The sequence below is a fragment of the Chiloscyllium punctatum genome, chromosome 15 (genome assembly GCF_047496795.1).
Source record: "Chiloscyllium punctatum isolate Juve2018m chromosome 15, sChiPun1.3, whole genome shotgun sequence".
Taxonomy (NCBI): Eukaryota; Metazoa; Chordata; class Chondrichthyes; order Orectolobiformes; family Hemiscylliidae; genus Chiloscyllium; species Chiloscyllium punctatum.
In genome coordinates this window covers 65,895,719-65,912,824 of record NC_092753.1, presented here as the reverse complement: position 1 = coordinate 65,912,824, position 17,106 = coordinate 65,895,719, and the positions used below count along the sequence as shown (strand labels likewise).

The 17,106-nt window shown below is 41.7% G+C and overlaps 1 protein-coding gene across 1 annotated transcript in view; it reads right to left on the bottom strand.

Annotated features, from left to right (window-relative positions):
* The window catches only part of LOC140485851 (ATPase MORC2-like), an 88,502-nt gene that overhangs the window by 21,144 nt on the left and 50,252 nt on the right, over positions 1 to 17,106 (bottom strand). The window contains exons 14-16 of the mRNA XM_072584310.1: positions 15,476 to 15,630; positions 11,076 to 11,204; positions 5,842 to 5,947 (exon numbers count right to left, since the gene is read on the bottom strand). Coding sequence (XP_072440411.1) covers positions 5,842 to 5,947; positions 11,076 to 11,204; positions 15,476 to 15,630 — 390 coding nt within the window. The remainder of the gene's footprint in view (positions 1 to 5,841; positions 5,948 to 11,075; positions 11,205 to 15,475; positions 15,631 to 17,106) is intronic.

Below are 17,106 nucleotides of genomic sequence, written 5' to 3'. Positions count from 1 at the left end.
ACCCCACTGCACTATACACTCTCTCAGACACATACACAAGCACACACACATTCACACTCTTACATCCCCAAACTCACACAGACCCTCTCTCATAAACACACACACCCGCCACACTCACACCAGCAGGCACCCTCTCACAGGCATATATCCCATCACACCCACATACACACTTTACCAAGGTTGCACACACACAGACATACTCTCTCATGTGCACTCACACTCAAATGCACATTCTGTCTCTCTCTCTGTCCTGCATGCGCACACACATATATGTCTATGGGGTGAATTTGTATTTGCAGAGTTATATTTGTAGATACATTCTATTTTGCTCATAAAATGCACAATCTGCAAGCAGTAAATCAATGTAATATTTTCTGAGTTCCATTTTGGAAATAGAACCGGTCTGACTCAAGATTGGGACGCAGACAGACTCTAACCTCACATCTTTAATGCATTGCGTGATTTGAGATGTCACTTTTGTAATAAAACCTTAAGTTATCTTGAGAATGTTACATAAAAGACGTTCTGGGATTTACATAGTAAAGAACCAAAACCTGCAACCCATTTTAAAAGATGAAAGACTTAACAACAATCTAGGTTTGTTCAATATATCATTTCAGTTGCATGACACTGTAACCTTTTGCTATAAACTCTGTCTTATGGTCCTGCTTCACAACCACCTGATGAAGGAGCAACGCTCCGGAAGCTAGAACTTCCAAAAAAACCTGTTGGACTATAACCTGGTGTTGTGTGATTTTTTAACATCAGCATACTTTCAGGATACAGTCTTTCCCCTTAACTACACTTAATTTGGTCTGTGTTCAAGGACAGGAGGGTGTGACTGGGAGGGAGACAGGTATTGAAATCCAGAATTTAGATTTGGAGAAGCCTCAGACAGTGCCTTTCTTCAAAATGTATGAGGTTCTCTCCCCCTTGGTGGATGAATGAACAGTCTGCAGAGAGGATAGTCAAACTGAACAAAGCACTGAGGTATACTGTGCCATTCAAGTAGGGGGGTGAAAAGGAGAACATTAATAATAATAAGGAATAGCATGGTTAGGGGAATAGATGCAATTTTCTGAAGCAAAGACTGACTCCCAAACTTTAAGTTACCTGTCAGACGCTAAGGTTCAAGGCATCTCTTCTTATCTGGGGAGAAATGTGAAGTCGGAGGGAAACAATCAAGCTGTTGTAGTCCACGTAGGTATCAATTGCATAGATCAGACTAGGAAAGAGGTTCTGTTGGGGGATTATGAACAGCATGGGGTATCACTAAAAGCAGAACAATAAAATGTAATAATCTGAAGATTACTATCTCAGCCACATGCAAATCAGTGAAGGCAAATGAATTAGAGAGGTAAATGCTTGCAAGATTGGTGTGAGAGAAATGGATTCTGATTTTTGGAGCACTGACACCTGGATTGGGGAAAGAGAGTGGTATTCCATTGGGTTAGGCTTCATTTGAACCATGTTGGGACTAGTGCCCTGGCAAATCATAATGAGCTGAATCGGTAGGGCTTTAAACTAATTAATGGGAGAGGAGTTTAAACTGAATAATGTAAAAGTAGACACGCAAATTAGTGAAGAGATGAATGATAACATGACATAAAGGGTCAGAAAATATAAGCAGAAGACTGCAGCAGAAATTAGAACCAAAATAAGGAGTCATGGTAACAAGTCATCATGGCAGTAAGTCAAGGCTTAAAGCTCTATATCTGAATGTATGCCATATTTGTAACAACATAGAGGAATTGACAGCGCTAGTAGAAATAAATGAACATGATTGGATAGCTATTAGCGACATGGTTTCACATTAACTCAATTTTTAAAAAATTATTAATATTTTGGAAAAATAGGCAAAAAGGAAAATGAGGTTGGTGGTGTTGTTAATAGAATAAGGTACCAGTGCAATGGTTAAGTAGCAACGAGGAATCAGTTTGGGTGGAAATAAAGGATAGCAAGGGAAAGAACTCATTGGTATGAAACATCTATAGCCCCCAAAGAGTTCCCTAGACGTATACAAAGTATAAATCAGGAAGCAATGGTCGCATGGAAGAATAGCATTACAATTGTCAGGAGTGATTTTAATCTGCATATGGATTGGATAAATCAGATGGAGGATGAATTTGTACAGTGCATCACAGGACTATTTCTTAGAACAGTACACTGCAGAACCCAGCTTTTTTTTAGATCTAGTGATATGTAATGAGGCAGGATTAATAACAGATCTCATGGTGCAGTATCCCTCAGGTGCACAGATCACAGCAGGGTAGAATTTTAAATTCAGTTTGAGGGTAAACAACTTGGGTCCTCAAACCAGTGACCTCAACTTAAATAAGGGAAGTTACAGAGGGATGAAGAGAATTGTCTGAAGTATGCTGGGAAACCAGACTGAAAAGGTGGTCAGTAGATGACTAGCAGCAGACATCTTGGCAGATATTTCATACGCTGGGCAATGATTTAGTCTGAGCAACATGAGACCATGAGAAGAATGAAGCACAACGGTTAACAAAGGTGGTAAAGGAGAACATCCAATCAAAAACCAATGTATATAAAATAGCAAGAACTAAAGTTGGAAAAATAGGGTGAGATATTCAGTGTAGAGCTTCTTAATATAACAGCAAAATGTCTAACTTTCCAAACAAGTGTTGAGTGAAGAGACAATATTGTCACTAGTGAGAATCCTATCTGCATGCATTAAATCTCATTGATACTTAAACATGCCTGTAAATATGTTGTTTCCCCTTTCTTCCACCTGCTGGATACAAATTAGAGACTGAGAATTCCCAGCCTAAAAATCAGAAAGGTGATTCAAGCTAGTCACTTGCTCCTCTAGACCTTCACCCAGGACTCCTGATACCAACATCTCAGGATGTACTTCATGAGCAGTGACCAAACACTCCCAACATCTGACATACCAGCCTCATTATGGCACATCTTTGATCCACTTATAGTATGATTTGGCACTTCAATGCTGTACCTCAGAGTACACAGGCATTGCTTATTACAATCTACTGCAAGGACTTTATGCACAGAGATTGGAATCCATTTCACAGAGTGGACCAGGAAGCATTTCAGGGATTTTCATTTGCTTTCAGCGTGAATTCACTCACTTTGTGCCTACTTGAATGCTCACAGCATCTCTGTCTTGCCTTAAGGGTTATGTGTAGCAGAGTTGAAAAATGTGGTGCTGGAAAAACACAGCAGGCCAGGCAGCATCCGAGGAGCAGGAGAATCGACGTTCCGGGCATAAGCCCTTGATTCTCCTGCTCCTTGGATGCTGCCTGGCCTGCTGTGTTTTCCAGCACCACATTTTTCAACTCTGGTACTCCAGCATCTGCAGTCCCCACTTTCTCCTAGGTTATGTGTGGCAGACAGAATGGAGATAAGGTAAGATCCCAATAACATTTCTGCCGTCCTGCAACCTGTATGTCAGGTTGCTTAGTGCCCCTGACAAACCTGCCTGTTGCTTCTCTATTTATAAATCATATCATAAATTGCTGACACCATGGGGTCCTCTCTACCTGGGTTTAGCTAGTTCCTGGACCCTGCCAGGAGCAGTGAACAGCGGCATATTTTCGTGAACAAGCTGTGGTGACATGGCAGTGATATGCTCACCAGCAGGTGCTCCCAACTCTAATCTAGCCAATGTTTCAAACAGGGAGTCATTAACAGAGCTGCTGGGAGGCATGCAGGAGACAGTTTAGCTGGTGCTTCTCAGAGGAATGCCTTGCAGCACCATTCTCTTGGCCATGATATTATGCTAATGCCACTCATACTTGCAGGAGACAAAGGAGAGAATACACTGCAAACAAAGGTAAACGTTGGACATGTTAAGTTTACATTCACAATAGGAATAATGGGTGAGTAATGAACAGTACTTCTTACTTGGTCACCAGGACATAAATGTTTCTGCATTTTCATTGGAGTGGTCATGGTTAGGAGCCAAATGTTGGACAAACCACCTCCCATCCTGGTTCTTGTGGCCCTATTATGGGCCATTTTCTTCTTGAATGAGACAAAAGGGGAAATATTGAATGGGATGGAAATGTCTGGCACAGATACTAGTGCAGTTTCAGGTTGGAGAAAAGGGGTAAGGTGCTCTGAGTGAGTGAGCAGGCAGTGCAGGGGCCAAGCAGGGTTAGAAGCATGGGGGATTGGGTAGTGACAGTAAGAGTGATAGAGCCTTGGTGGAAGATGGTGCACTGATAGAGATAGAGTGTGAGGTAGCAGAGAGAAGATGTTGACACTTCCCCGAGTGGAGTGGAGGTGGTTATTGACCTTCTTCCTAGACTGCTGGGCATTCCTATGATAGCTCACACTGTACTTACCTGGGTGTCAATCTTGGACAAGGTTGGCAGGGTTTGGTGTTGTGGCATCTTCTGTTGGTCCTGGTGAAAGGAGATGGCCCTATTTTGCATCTGTTCAAGAGGCCTTCCAGGTTTATAGAGTGGGGCACCAATGTTCCCTTATTTGTCATATTCGGGTCAAATCTCATGAACCATGCTGAATAACTCTGGCCCTGCAGCATTGCACGAAGTGCACAACAGCTTATTAAAATTGGTGCCAGGACCAGGAATCCCAGGATGTCCTGCCAGTGGCAAGTACATCTGCCTACAGCCAGTGGGAAAATCAGATAAGCAGAGCATCATTGGAGCACAGTGCATGGTTAATGAAGCATGTTTGGGACAACGATATCTGAAAACTCATTAGGATGCACGAAGAGAAATCCCCGGTGAAACTCAACAAGAATGACACTTAAGACAATTCCGGCTAAGATTCAGTACTTAGTTTCTATTTTAATTATCATGGTTAGAATCTTTTGATAAAAATTGATAACATCACCACAGCTACTGGTTATCATTTAGCAGTATCACACAGGCCGCATCCATAACTAGGATAAGACAGGATGCCTCCTTGTGGATTGTTTCAGAGAACATCTCTGGGACACCCGCACCCACTAACCTCACCGCCCCGTGGCTGAACATTTCAATTCCCCCTCCCACTCCGTCAAGGAAATGCAGGTCCTGGTCCTTCTCCACTGCCAAACCGTTACCACCTGACGCCTGGAGGGGGGACGCCTTGTATTCCACCTTGGGCTCTACAACCACACGGGATAAATGTGGAATTCAACAGCTTCTTCATTTCCCCTTCCCCCACATTATCCCAGTCCCAAGCTTCCAACTCGGCATTGGCCTCCAGACCTGTCCATCACTCCACCCTTATCACCTTCTGCCTCACCTTCGTCCACCTATCGCTTTCTCAGCTACCTTCCACCAAACCCCGCCCCCTCCCATTTATCTTTCAGCCCTGGCCCACAAGCCTCATTCCTGATGAAGGGCTTATGCCCAAAACATCGATTCTCCTGCTCCTCGGAAGCTGCCTGACCTGCTGTGCTTTTCCAGCACTACACTCTCGACTCTGGTCTCCAGCATCTGCAGTCTTCACTTTCTCCTAGGATATTTAATTCCCCAAACTCAATGATGTCATTCCATACATCCACAGTTAAAAACTGGAGATTAGTGAATTTCAGCCATATTTACACATTCTACACTCCAAGGTATCTGCAGAGACTAAAATAACTGCCTACTTTCTGAAAACATGCCAACGCATATTGAAAGAGAGCTAAAGATAACCTGGACCTCTCAAAATTAATTATAACTGATCAGTAAAGTTTGATGTTATAGCATGCCTGTCATCCAAGAAGACAATAAGCACATTTATGATGACAACATCAACATGTTTTGACATTGAAAGCATTCATAAAATATGTCAAAAACACTTCAAGGACCTAAACAGTCCTTTAATAATAACTAACAAAATATTTTTAATAAGACTCACCTATTTTGCTGTGGATTTTGGTTCATGGAGCAGACCCAGATGTCAGAAAATATTTTGTCATTTATATCCAAGTTGGATGGCAAATTTCTCCACTTTAGACAGATGTCTGATGTAAACAAATGTTAAGAAATTACTGTCTGCAAATAACAGTTTTTTTAAAAACAATATAGCAAGTCCCTATTAACCATACAAAAAAACATTAATCATCTGAAAATTGTGGGCAGTGCAACCCAAAATGTATAATTCATTCTGGTATGTGCAAACCCCTGGGACAGAGTGTCTGAGCCCTGAAGAAGGGGAGTACAGAATACAAGAGGATGCTAAATAATGCTCTGTTGTCCAGGATGCTGCTTCTCATTTTTTCTCATCTATTTCTCTAGAGGGAGAATTGGTGAACAGTGTAGATGCCTGGAGGTGGCTTGCAGGTGACCAACTGGAGACCAATGTCACTGGCAGGATTTGAAACCCTCTGTGCTTGCTTGGCTTTAGCTGCAGCCATTGGCTGCTCTGTGGAGGGACTCCACCTCCAAACTAGTGACCTCAGCCTTCACTGAAAATTTTAAGAAATTGAGTGACGGCACCTCAAAATGGAGGCAGCTTCTCTCTAACTTACTTGTAAAACTAGTCTGCATATTCATCAGTGCTGGAGGAGCTACAATGGAAAATCTCACTCCCCACACAATTGACTCCAAGTTAGCCCTGATGTCAAAGTCCTGAGGCCTGTGAGAGAAATGCTGCTCCTAAATGCACCCTTCTGTATGTACCCTACTTAATATTATGTACAGAAAAATATCCTTCTGTTTTCCTTTTTTATATATATTTTTATTGAAAAAGTAGATTGTTTAATATTACAAGTACAAAATAATACAAGTCAAAACAGTACAAAAAACCCAAATAATAAAAAAAACTCCAACCCACCCACATGTACAAATGTATAAACATGTATAGAAAAATATAGAATTAAAATAAAAACCCAAACTGGCTACTTAACTAAATAAATAAATAACCAAAACAAACAGATAAATAGTAATAACTCAGCCCAGCCAAACAAAATGCTCATACATTCACAGTTTCTCCTCCCTGGATATTGGACTCGTAAACACAATCACTACGGCTATATAAAAGCCCTTATTAGTGTGGCAGATAAACCTGTGTCAAGGTATTCCAAAAAGGACTGCCATGTCTTGTAATAGTTCCCAGTTTTGTGGTGTTCCATATTTATGAGAAAATCCAGGGGAATATGCTCCATAACAATCTTGCGCCAACCCGACAGGCCCGGGGAAGGGGGGGCTTTCTGATATCCAACCTAGCAAGATATTCTTTTTTGCAGAGAACGTGAGAATAATGAAAAGTTTTTTGTTATGCAGGTCTGCAGGAAATACAGTGGGCAGACCCAAAAGGAGAGAGATAGGGTCCTTCTCAACCCCTACACCCAAAATCCTCTCCATTGCGCCTGCCACAGCACTCCAATATGTTTGAAGCCTACCACAAGACCAGAGACAATGGGTAAGAGTGCCCATGCAGACCTTGCACTTGGGACATGCTGAAGATACCCGTGGTTTAAATTTTGACAAACGGTCCGGAGCCAAGTGGACCCTGTAGAGAATCTTCAACTGTAAAGCATGGGTTCTATTGCAAATTGATATCTTCCTTGCATTCTCCCAAATATCCTCCCATGCCTCTGAGGAGACCTCAACACCCAGCTCTCTCTCCAACATTCTGTAGAGTCGATCAAACTCATCTGAGGTGGCACCCCCCAACTGATGATATAAAGTACTGACAGAGAGTGTACTCTTAGCCCTAAGCACCCCCCTCTCTATATCGGATTTGCAGGGATCAGTTAAAACTGTGGGTTTTTTTGAGTAAAATCCCTAACTTGAAAAAAACTAAAGGGGTCTCTATTAGATAACTCATACTTCCGTACTAACTGATCAAAGGACATCATTACGTTTCCCTCAAATAAATCACCCATGCAAGACACACCCCTAGCTGCCCAACGTTTAAATCCTGAATCTATCATACTCGGTTGAAAACCCGGCATACCCACTAAAGGTGTAAACAAAGGTGTTTTGTCAATATTGCCTATCCTCTGCCGAATTGCCCTCCATGCTTTAACAGTATTGAGGACTATTGGGTTATAGCAATATTCCCAAACTGTCCTCATCTTATCCAAAAACAGCAAACTGATAAGGGGGCACCTTGCCTGGGAGGCTTCAATATCTAGCCATATTGAAAGAGGATCTCCACAAACTCAATCACTCACATAGGACAAAATCAAGCTTAGTTGGCAGCTTTTAATGTCTGGAAGGTCAACTCCCCCACAATTTGTGAGGAAGCTGCAGTTTGGCTAATTTAATGAGGGGTCCCTTATGATGCCAAATAAAGGAGCTGAACGAGCCGTTTAGCCTCCTGAGTGTTTGCTTATTGAAAATCAGGGGGAGCATCCATATAGGGTATAGCAAACGAGGGAGAATATTCATCTTAATAAGCACTATTCGACCTAACCACGAGACTGGAAGTGCCTCCCATCTTTGAAGATCTTGTTTAATTTTTCCAAATAATTGAATAAAATTGGCTTTGAACAGCCAATCCAGAACTGGAGTAAATACACAAAGCCCGCCCTGTGACCACCTAAATGGGAATCTATATTATCCCTCAAGAGCTAGCACCTTCGTAAGACTACCCATAGGGATAGCCTCTGATTTAGCAAATTTAATCATGTACCCCGAAAAAGTCCCAAACGCGCGAATACATTGTATCAGGAAAGGCACTGAAACTGCTGGATTTGACAAAAAAATTAGGACATCATCCGCATACAACAAAATCTTATGTAATTTTGACCCCACTTCTGGAGCTGATATATTGGGATCCCCATGAATGGCCTCCGCCTACGGTTCAATCACCAACGTAAAAAGCAATGGCAAAAGGGGACAGCCCTGCGTGCTGCCCCTAAAAATATTAAGATTGCTTGATCGTACCCCGTTGGTGATGACTGCCTTGAGGGGTACACCGTAGAGAACCTTTACCCATTTTATGAAGACTTTGCCCAAACCATACCACTCTAGAGTATAGAAAAGGTACAGCCACTTAACTCAGTCAAATGCTTTCTCTGCATCTAAAGAAATCACCAATCCCTGTATTGACTGTTGTTGGCATGCTTGAATTACATTAAGCAGCGTCCTAACATTATTGGAGGATCTGCAACCCTTTATAAAGCACATGTGATCCTCTTTAATAATAGAAGGTAACACAGTCTCCAGCCTTAATGCGAAAGGATTTTAAAGTCCAAATTTAGGTGTGAGATGGGCCTGTACGAAGCACAGTCTTCCAGGTCCTTCCCTTTTTTAAGGATAAGTGAAATATTGGCGTCTCTCAGAGATGGTCAGAGACAATCATGACTGTATGAATCATTAAATATATTGAGCATCGGGCCTGACAGTATACTTAATAAATTCTCATTAGTAACCCTACATGCAGACGAGGAAGAACACCACTTTGACTGGGACATGCCAAACAGAGACACGCACGAGAATTCCTCGAAGCATGGCATTCCAATCGGAACTCTATTAACAAACACAGTGACTTAGATCCCATTTACCACCCCTGAGAAAAGGAACAGGACATGACATTGCCACAGGAAATGACATCACCAACCCAAGGAAACGTCAAACATAGAACATAGAAACATATAGTACAGAATAGGTCCTTTAGCCCACGATGTTGTGCCGATGGTTAATCCTAAAGTAAAACAAAATAACTTAACATACGCACCCCTCAACTCAGTGCTATCCATGTGCATGTCCAGCAGTCACTTAAATGTCCCCAATGATTTTGCTTCCACCACCTTAGCTGGCAACGCATTTCATGCATTCACAGCTCTCGCGTAAAGAACCTTCCTCTGACGTCCCCTCTATACCTTTCTCCTAATATCTTAAAACTATGACTCCTCATACCAGTCAATCGTGCCCTGGGGAAAAGTTTCTGGCTATTGACTCTATCCATTCATCTCATTATCTTGTCCACCTTGATCAGGTGTCCTCTCTTCTCCTTCGCTCCAGAGAGAAAAGTCCGAGCTTATTCAACCGCTCTTCATAAGGAAAGCTCTCCAGACCAGGCAGCATCCTGGTAAACCTTCTTTGCACCCTCTCCAAAGCCTCTGTATCTTTCCTATAGTAGGGTGACCAGAACTGGACACAATATCCCAAGTGTGGTCTCACTAGGGACTTGTAGAACTGTAGCAAAATATCGTGGCTCTTAAACGTGATCCCCCTGTTAATGAAAGCCAAAACACTATATGCATTCTTAACATCCCTATCCACTTCGGGTGCAACTTTGAGGGATCTATGTACTTGCACACCAAGATCCCTCTGTTCCTCCACACTGCCAAGAATCCTGTCTTTAATCCTATATTCAGCATTCAAGTGTGACCTTCCAAAATGCATCACTTTGCATTTATCCAGGTTGAACTCCTTTTCTCAGCCCAGCTCTGCATCCTGTGTTTAGAAATCAAAACACATAAATAGCAAGCGGGCCATGCCACCAGTGCTTCATCCAAAGGTTCACTGATGATGTTACCTAGTATGGTGACGAAATGTCTGAAAATGAACCTTCCAACTCAGTGAGCAAACCTACATCCAGAACCTCAACCGGAGCTACAAACCTTCTCAAAACTCACTAACAGAAGTTGGCTATTTGGCTCATTGATTCTATGCCAGCACTTCCACGCCAGCTAGTTTTGCTTCTCTGTCTTTCCCCATACACATGCTATATTTTTCCTTTAAATATTTAGCCAATATATTTTTGTAAGCAACTACTTAATCGGTATTCACTACCGTATTGTACATAATGTTCCAAGCCCTGAATGTCATCCAAAAAGTGTTAAATGTTGATATTCTCTGGAACATTTTTTAAAAATTATGCCATCAATAATTCTAGAGCGTCAATGGTGAAAACTAGTATTCTAAATCCATCTTTAAAAAATACTGAAGTTCAGAAATGTATCTTTCTGCACAACTTCAGTGTTCTCTCCCAAACTTTCAAGACACTTCAGTTAAATCAGTTTCCAGCCAGACCTCAATGAAATTTAACCCTGACTTTATGTTTAACACATTACCATTTGTTTGTTTTACACAGTTTTGATTAATCTGTTCCTGATGTTTACCTATAAAATAAAATGCTACTTAGAAAATACATTTCTTTACTGTGCTAGTAATTCACAAATAAGTGGAACTTACCACACTGCATTATAACTGGAATCTCAATGGCACGTTTCCTCTTGTATTGAAGTGCATTGGAAGGTGACAAGTTCCAGTTTGTTGACAAATATCCAAACTCATTCCAAAACTTTACAACTCCCATTTGGGCTAAAAGCACATGAAATGTCAGAATGACACAGATGTTCAGTTAATATTGGGATTCCTTAAAAACTGAATGTTTTTAGTATTTATTGTGCAGCATGGAGATTTAATGTAGCAGTGATTAGAGCAGTACTAAACTTTCCAGAGTTCTAACATTTGAAAACAAAGAATTACATCAACTACGGTTGGCATAATTCCCACTGAACTAACATCAACAATTTATATGACATGAAATATAACCAATAGTAGGAATGTTATTTTCAAAAATAGGTAGTATTTGCTCTTAGAAAGAATGGTAAACTAACCTTCCTTCGAAGCTGGGCAAAGGGACAATGATTATCTTACATCATGAGTGGCTGTCCCACGACCAGAAAGGCTCAGACAACTGATTGACAGAGCGTAAGTTACCTACCGCAGATCTATGATAGAACAATAAGTGTTCAGGGGCCGAGGGAAGATCTCATCAAGCAGACCTTGTTGAAACTTTTCATTGGGCATTCCTGGAGATTAGTCTTCATTGAGCTGTCCTCATCAGTAGATGGAAGACAAACCAGAAGAGAGGAGAAGGACTCAGGGAAAGGTTCCCTAACACATCAGCTACAAAGTAGGATGCTCAACTTTAACGAGACCAAAACCTTCTGTGCTGACAGTCTCTCTTCTGATACGAGTGAACCATCCTCAATTTTCAAGGTTGTATACTTTCTTTATCTAATTAAATAACACATCATATCTAAACTGTTACTTCTTAAACTCAAAGTATCAGATTCAAAGTTTGTGAGAAGATTTGTAGCTCGGGTGCTCGTTGTTGTGGTTGTGTTCGCCGAGCTGGGAATTTGTGTTGCAGACGTTTCGTCCCCTGTCTAGGTGACATCCTCAGTGCTTGGGAGCCTCCTCTGAAGCGCTTCTGTGATCTTTCCTCTGGCATTTGTAGTGGTTTGAATTTGCCGCTTCCGGTTGTCAGTTCCAGCTGTCCATTGCAGTGGCCGGTATATTGGGTCCAGATCGATGTGCTTATTGATTGAATCTGTGGATGAGTGGCATACCTCTCACAGAAGCGCTTCACAGGAGGCTCCCAAGCACTGAGGATGTCACCTAGACAGGGGACAAAATGTCTGCAACACAAATTCCCAGCTCGGCGAACATAACCACATCAAAATATCAGAATATTACTCAACTTGTTGACTGCCTATATTAGGTAACTGTGATCACGAACCCCCTAAAATCAAACAGAGCCATATAAATGTAAAACCATGCTGTAAGTGGTAAATGCAGGTAAAAGGAACAAATTCTGTTAATCAAGAGTCCAAACCACAGGCGTGGAATAATCACAGTTTTCTTCTGACAATGATGTTACAGTGCTGGTGATCAGAGTGATCCTCAATTCAGTTGCCGGACTGTTAGACCTGGTTTTTACTCAAGTCCGAAGTGCTTCCTTTTTAGTGGATGCTAGAATCTGTGCTGAAAAGAAATGCTGGAGATCACAGCAGGTCAGACAGCATCCATGCAGAGACAGCAAGCTAACGTTTTGAGTCTAAATGACTCTTCATCAGAGCTGATGTGAAGTGTGGAGGGGACAGCATTTATGCAATAGTGGAGGGTGGAGTGCTCCGGGAGAAAGAAAGTGGAGGGACTCCAGTAGAGCCATCTGTTATTTCCAGTCTGGCAGTTAGACACACCATTGTTCTGTCCTTCTCACACTCTAATCACTTAGTCTGCTCTATCAACACCTTTCTCCCCAGCACTCCAATACTCCCAGCACCCTCTCTCCCCGCCTTACTATTGCATAAATGCTGTCCCCTCCACACCACATCAGCTCTGATGAAGAGTCACCTGGACTCAAAACGTCAGCTTTCTCTCTCTCCATGGATGTGCCCTGACTCACTGTGATCTCCAGCATTTCTACTATTGGTGGTTTTCTTCCATTCACAGAGATGACGGAAAGGCAAGGGTGGGGGGCAGAAGGTGAAGGGGCAAGTCACCTTCCTTGTATTGTGGGATATTGGAGATCTGTGTGCAACTGCTCTCTGTTATGCGACAAAACTCAATTCCAGGGCAAGTTCTCTTTTTTCCCTGTTCATAGAGACAGAAAGTCTCATGAAAGTGCAATGCAACCTCTCCAAAAGTCGTATGTCCTTGCATAATCAATGTATGAACACTACACAATTCTACTTTCAAGTCATAAAACATAATTGGTTCATTTTCTGCAATACAGTTGTCCAAACTTCCATTTTCCCAGTTCACATTACATCATACAATGCATTTGTATTGCTTCTAGAAATCAATGTACAGTATGCCCCTGGCTCTCCTTTATCTTCAATATATGTTATTCCTTCAGAGAACTACAGTTAGTTGATTAAACGTGATCTCTCTGTGCTAAATCCATGTGACTCCTGGTTACTTTGAGTTTATCTAACTGAGCAGCTGTAATCTACTTATAACTGATTCCATTACCTTCCTGCAAAAGACATTAAATAACTAGGCAATTGTTTTCTATTTTCTGTCTCCCTCCCTTCCTGAATAGAGGGCTTAGATTTATTACTTTCCAGTCAAATTGAACAATTCCGGAACCTAGGAAATATTGTGAAATCATTAGCAACTCTTTGAAGGTCCTACGGTAATCTGCACCTGGACCCAAAGATTTATCAGCCCTCAGCTCAATTTGCTTTCCTCTCAAGAGTAATTTCCACAGTACCCCCCCCCCCCTTGCCTTCCAACTCTTGATTTACATGACTGGAATTTTTTATCCTTAAGACAAGGGTTCAATATTTTGTCCTAGATTGTGGACACAGTTAGGGAGCCTGCAGACCACTCCCAATGTCATGTCTTTCCTGGTATTATTCATCATCTCCATCCAAATCCATTCTACATTCGGATCTCCTTAACCAAGATCATCTCTAACAACTGCATCTTTAACACCACAGACATCATCTAGATAAAGTAGCCCATGATTGTCATCATATCCTTAAATATCCCCTCCACCATCGACACACAGTGGCAGCAGCAGAATGCAACTTTTACAAGATGCACTATAGAAATTCAAAGATCCTTGGACAACAGCTTCCAAACCCACAACATTACCATCAAGGAGGACAGGGCAACAGAAACATGGAAATACCACCTCTGCCAAATTCCCTTCCAAACCACTCACAATCCTGGCTCGAAAATATATCGCTGTTCCCCCAATGTTACTGTGTCAAAATCCTGGAACTCCCTCCCCAACAGCATTGTAGGTGTACCTATACCAAATGTAGAGGTTCACAAAAGCAGCTGGCCATTACCTTCTCAAGTACACTTTGTAATGGACAATAAATGCTGTCACAGCCAGTGAATTCCACATGCCTGGAACAAATAAAAGGAAAACTATTGCTGCACTGTTGTCAAGGCCCGTAATATTTCGTGGTATCCAGTGAGAACTCTGTGTCTATCTCAATGGAGTTAAGAAGGATGAGTGGGGGGGGATCTAATTGAAACATACAGAATACTGAATGGCCTGAACAGAGTAGATGTCGGGAAGATGTTTTCATTGGTAGGAGAGACTAGGACCCAAGGGCACAGCCTGAGAGTAAATCTTTTAGAACTGAGATAAGGAGAAACATCTTCAGCCAGAGAGTAGTGAATCTATAAAATTCATTGACACAGAGGATGTGGAGGCCAGTTCATTGAGTATATTTAAAGAGACATTGGATTGCAGGTTCATAGCTCCTTGAAAGTAGAGTTGCAGGTAGATAGGATAGTGAAGGTGACATTTGGTATGTTTTCCTTTATTGTTCAGAGCATTGAGTATAGGAGTTGGGAGGTCATGTTGCGGCAATACAAGATGTTGGTTAGATCACTTTTCGAATATTGCATGCAATTTTGGCCTCCTTCCTATTGGAAGGATGTTGTGGTACACGAAAGGGCTCAGAAAAGACTTGTTGGATGGCTATTTAATTTAAGTACCGAACTATTCAATAACAATTGAGTTGTCTGACTATAATAATTTGAAGTTTTTTCTAAATATCAAAACATATTATTCATTTGCTCCACTGGGTTTTACTTTCTGCTTTGACACTGATATGCTTTGCGAGCAGGAAAACCAACTTCACCCAATCAAACCTGACTTGTAATTGAAGTAATTAATCCAATTTTATGGTTCAAATCCTTGTATATCATCTCATACAAAGCCCATGCACAGAACAGTGAGAATGAAGGCATGTATCTACTTTAGGCATATAACACATAGCTCACACTGGAAGTGACTATTTTACAAATGACAATAAACTACATCTTTTTCTTACCAATGCCAAGATCCTTCCAATACTGATACAGAAATTGACCCATAATGCGAAGCAAACTGGAGTATTCTTTGGCATCTGCAAAGTCTTGCTTATTATGAGTGGGCTCCATCATCACACTGGGTACATCGACAACACCCACAACACCGCGACAAGCCCTAAGAATATAAATTCACAGTGAATAACAAACAGATTGTGTCTTCTGCTGCAAATTTATCAACATGTGAATTAAGCATTTTTGAGATGGTTTAAGTTCATCATTCATCACTATTGCTTCACCTGAAGTTCATGCTGTCACTCTGCCATTGGTTATCCTGCAAGTAGGCATCTGGATCAGTACCTCTGGGACATTCAGAATGTTGCTGGCTGCTTTCAAGTGCAGAGGCATGGGTGGTCACATCTATAGTCATGATTTACTTCTGAAGGCCCTGGTCAGTTTAGTTTGTTTGAATATTGTATATGGAGCATAGCAGCATTCCCCTTAAATTTTTATTGTCCTGCCCAGATCTATTAGATTAGCAGCTAAAGAAAACAAGACTGATGGTCTACAAAGAATGTCAAAGGAGTAGGAAAAGCTGAGCTGTTCTTTCATAGAATCCATATGGGTTGAACTGTCTACGTTTCTAGCACTGTGATATATCGGCTTTACCATCAGTTCCTAGGTTTTTTAAATTCTTTTGTACACAAAGCATTCTTTACCTGTAATTCAGTCTGTCTGAACCAAACTAAAACACCATACAAGCAGTTGGAAATGCCTGCACTTTTCTCTAGCCAAACAGCTTCTGGAAAGGAACTCATGTAGCAGCATGATGATTTACGTATACGCCATGATGGAGAAAGAGTAGGTGGTGAGATCAACCATCAGACTCAAATCAGTCATGCAACATGTTAGAGACAGAGAGAGACCATGGCTCGAGACTATTTTGAGATGTTCGGGTGATTTCTTATATTTGGCAGACAGTGTTGCTACATCCTTAACATGGAAGTCAGGGGTTTCAATGACTTAATCATATACATCAGATATGGGCACTGTCATTCCAGTGCCTCTGGTTCTGCAGCATATTAGGGAAAGCAGTAGGTCATACATTACCTTCTGTCAATTTGGAGGTGGACTCCTCTGCACTCCTCTGGAGAGGCATGATGCTGTGTGGCATGGCAGCAGTACACCAAGTATCTTGGTGGGCATGCCCAACAGCACTCTCCTGTATGTTGCTCATCAAGATTCTAATCAGACTCATCTGTAGCAGGATCTGTTTCCTAATCTCCCTCCTGAAGCTGCATGAAAAATGAACATCCTTTCTCACTATCAAACCTGCCATACTCTGCTGATCTGAACTCTACATTAGCCTACCAGTTGTGAGCAGTGCCAAATATTTGAACTGGCTGCTGTGACAGATTAAGTTTTATGGCCCTATCATTGGGAGTGTAGTTGTTCTTTCTCCTGCTCGGGTTCTGATAGGGCTGAAGACAGTTCATGTGTCTGAAGTCAAAAATTAGAAGGGGATGGGTGGATAGTGAGAATTAAGTAGTCCACGGTGACAGTATCAGCAGTCAACAAGCAGGACATGGATGAGCTGGGAATTTAGAAGCAGCACAAAGCAGGAGCATATCACACTTCTCTATGTTCTCAGTAA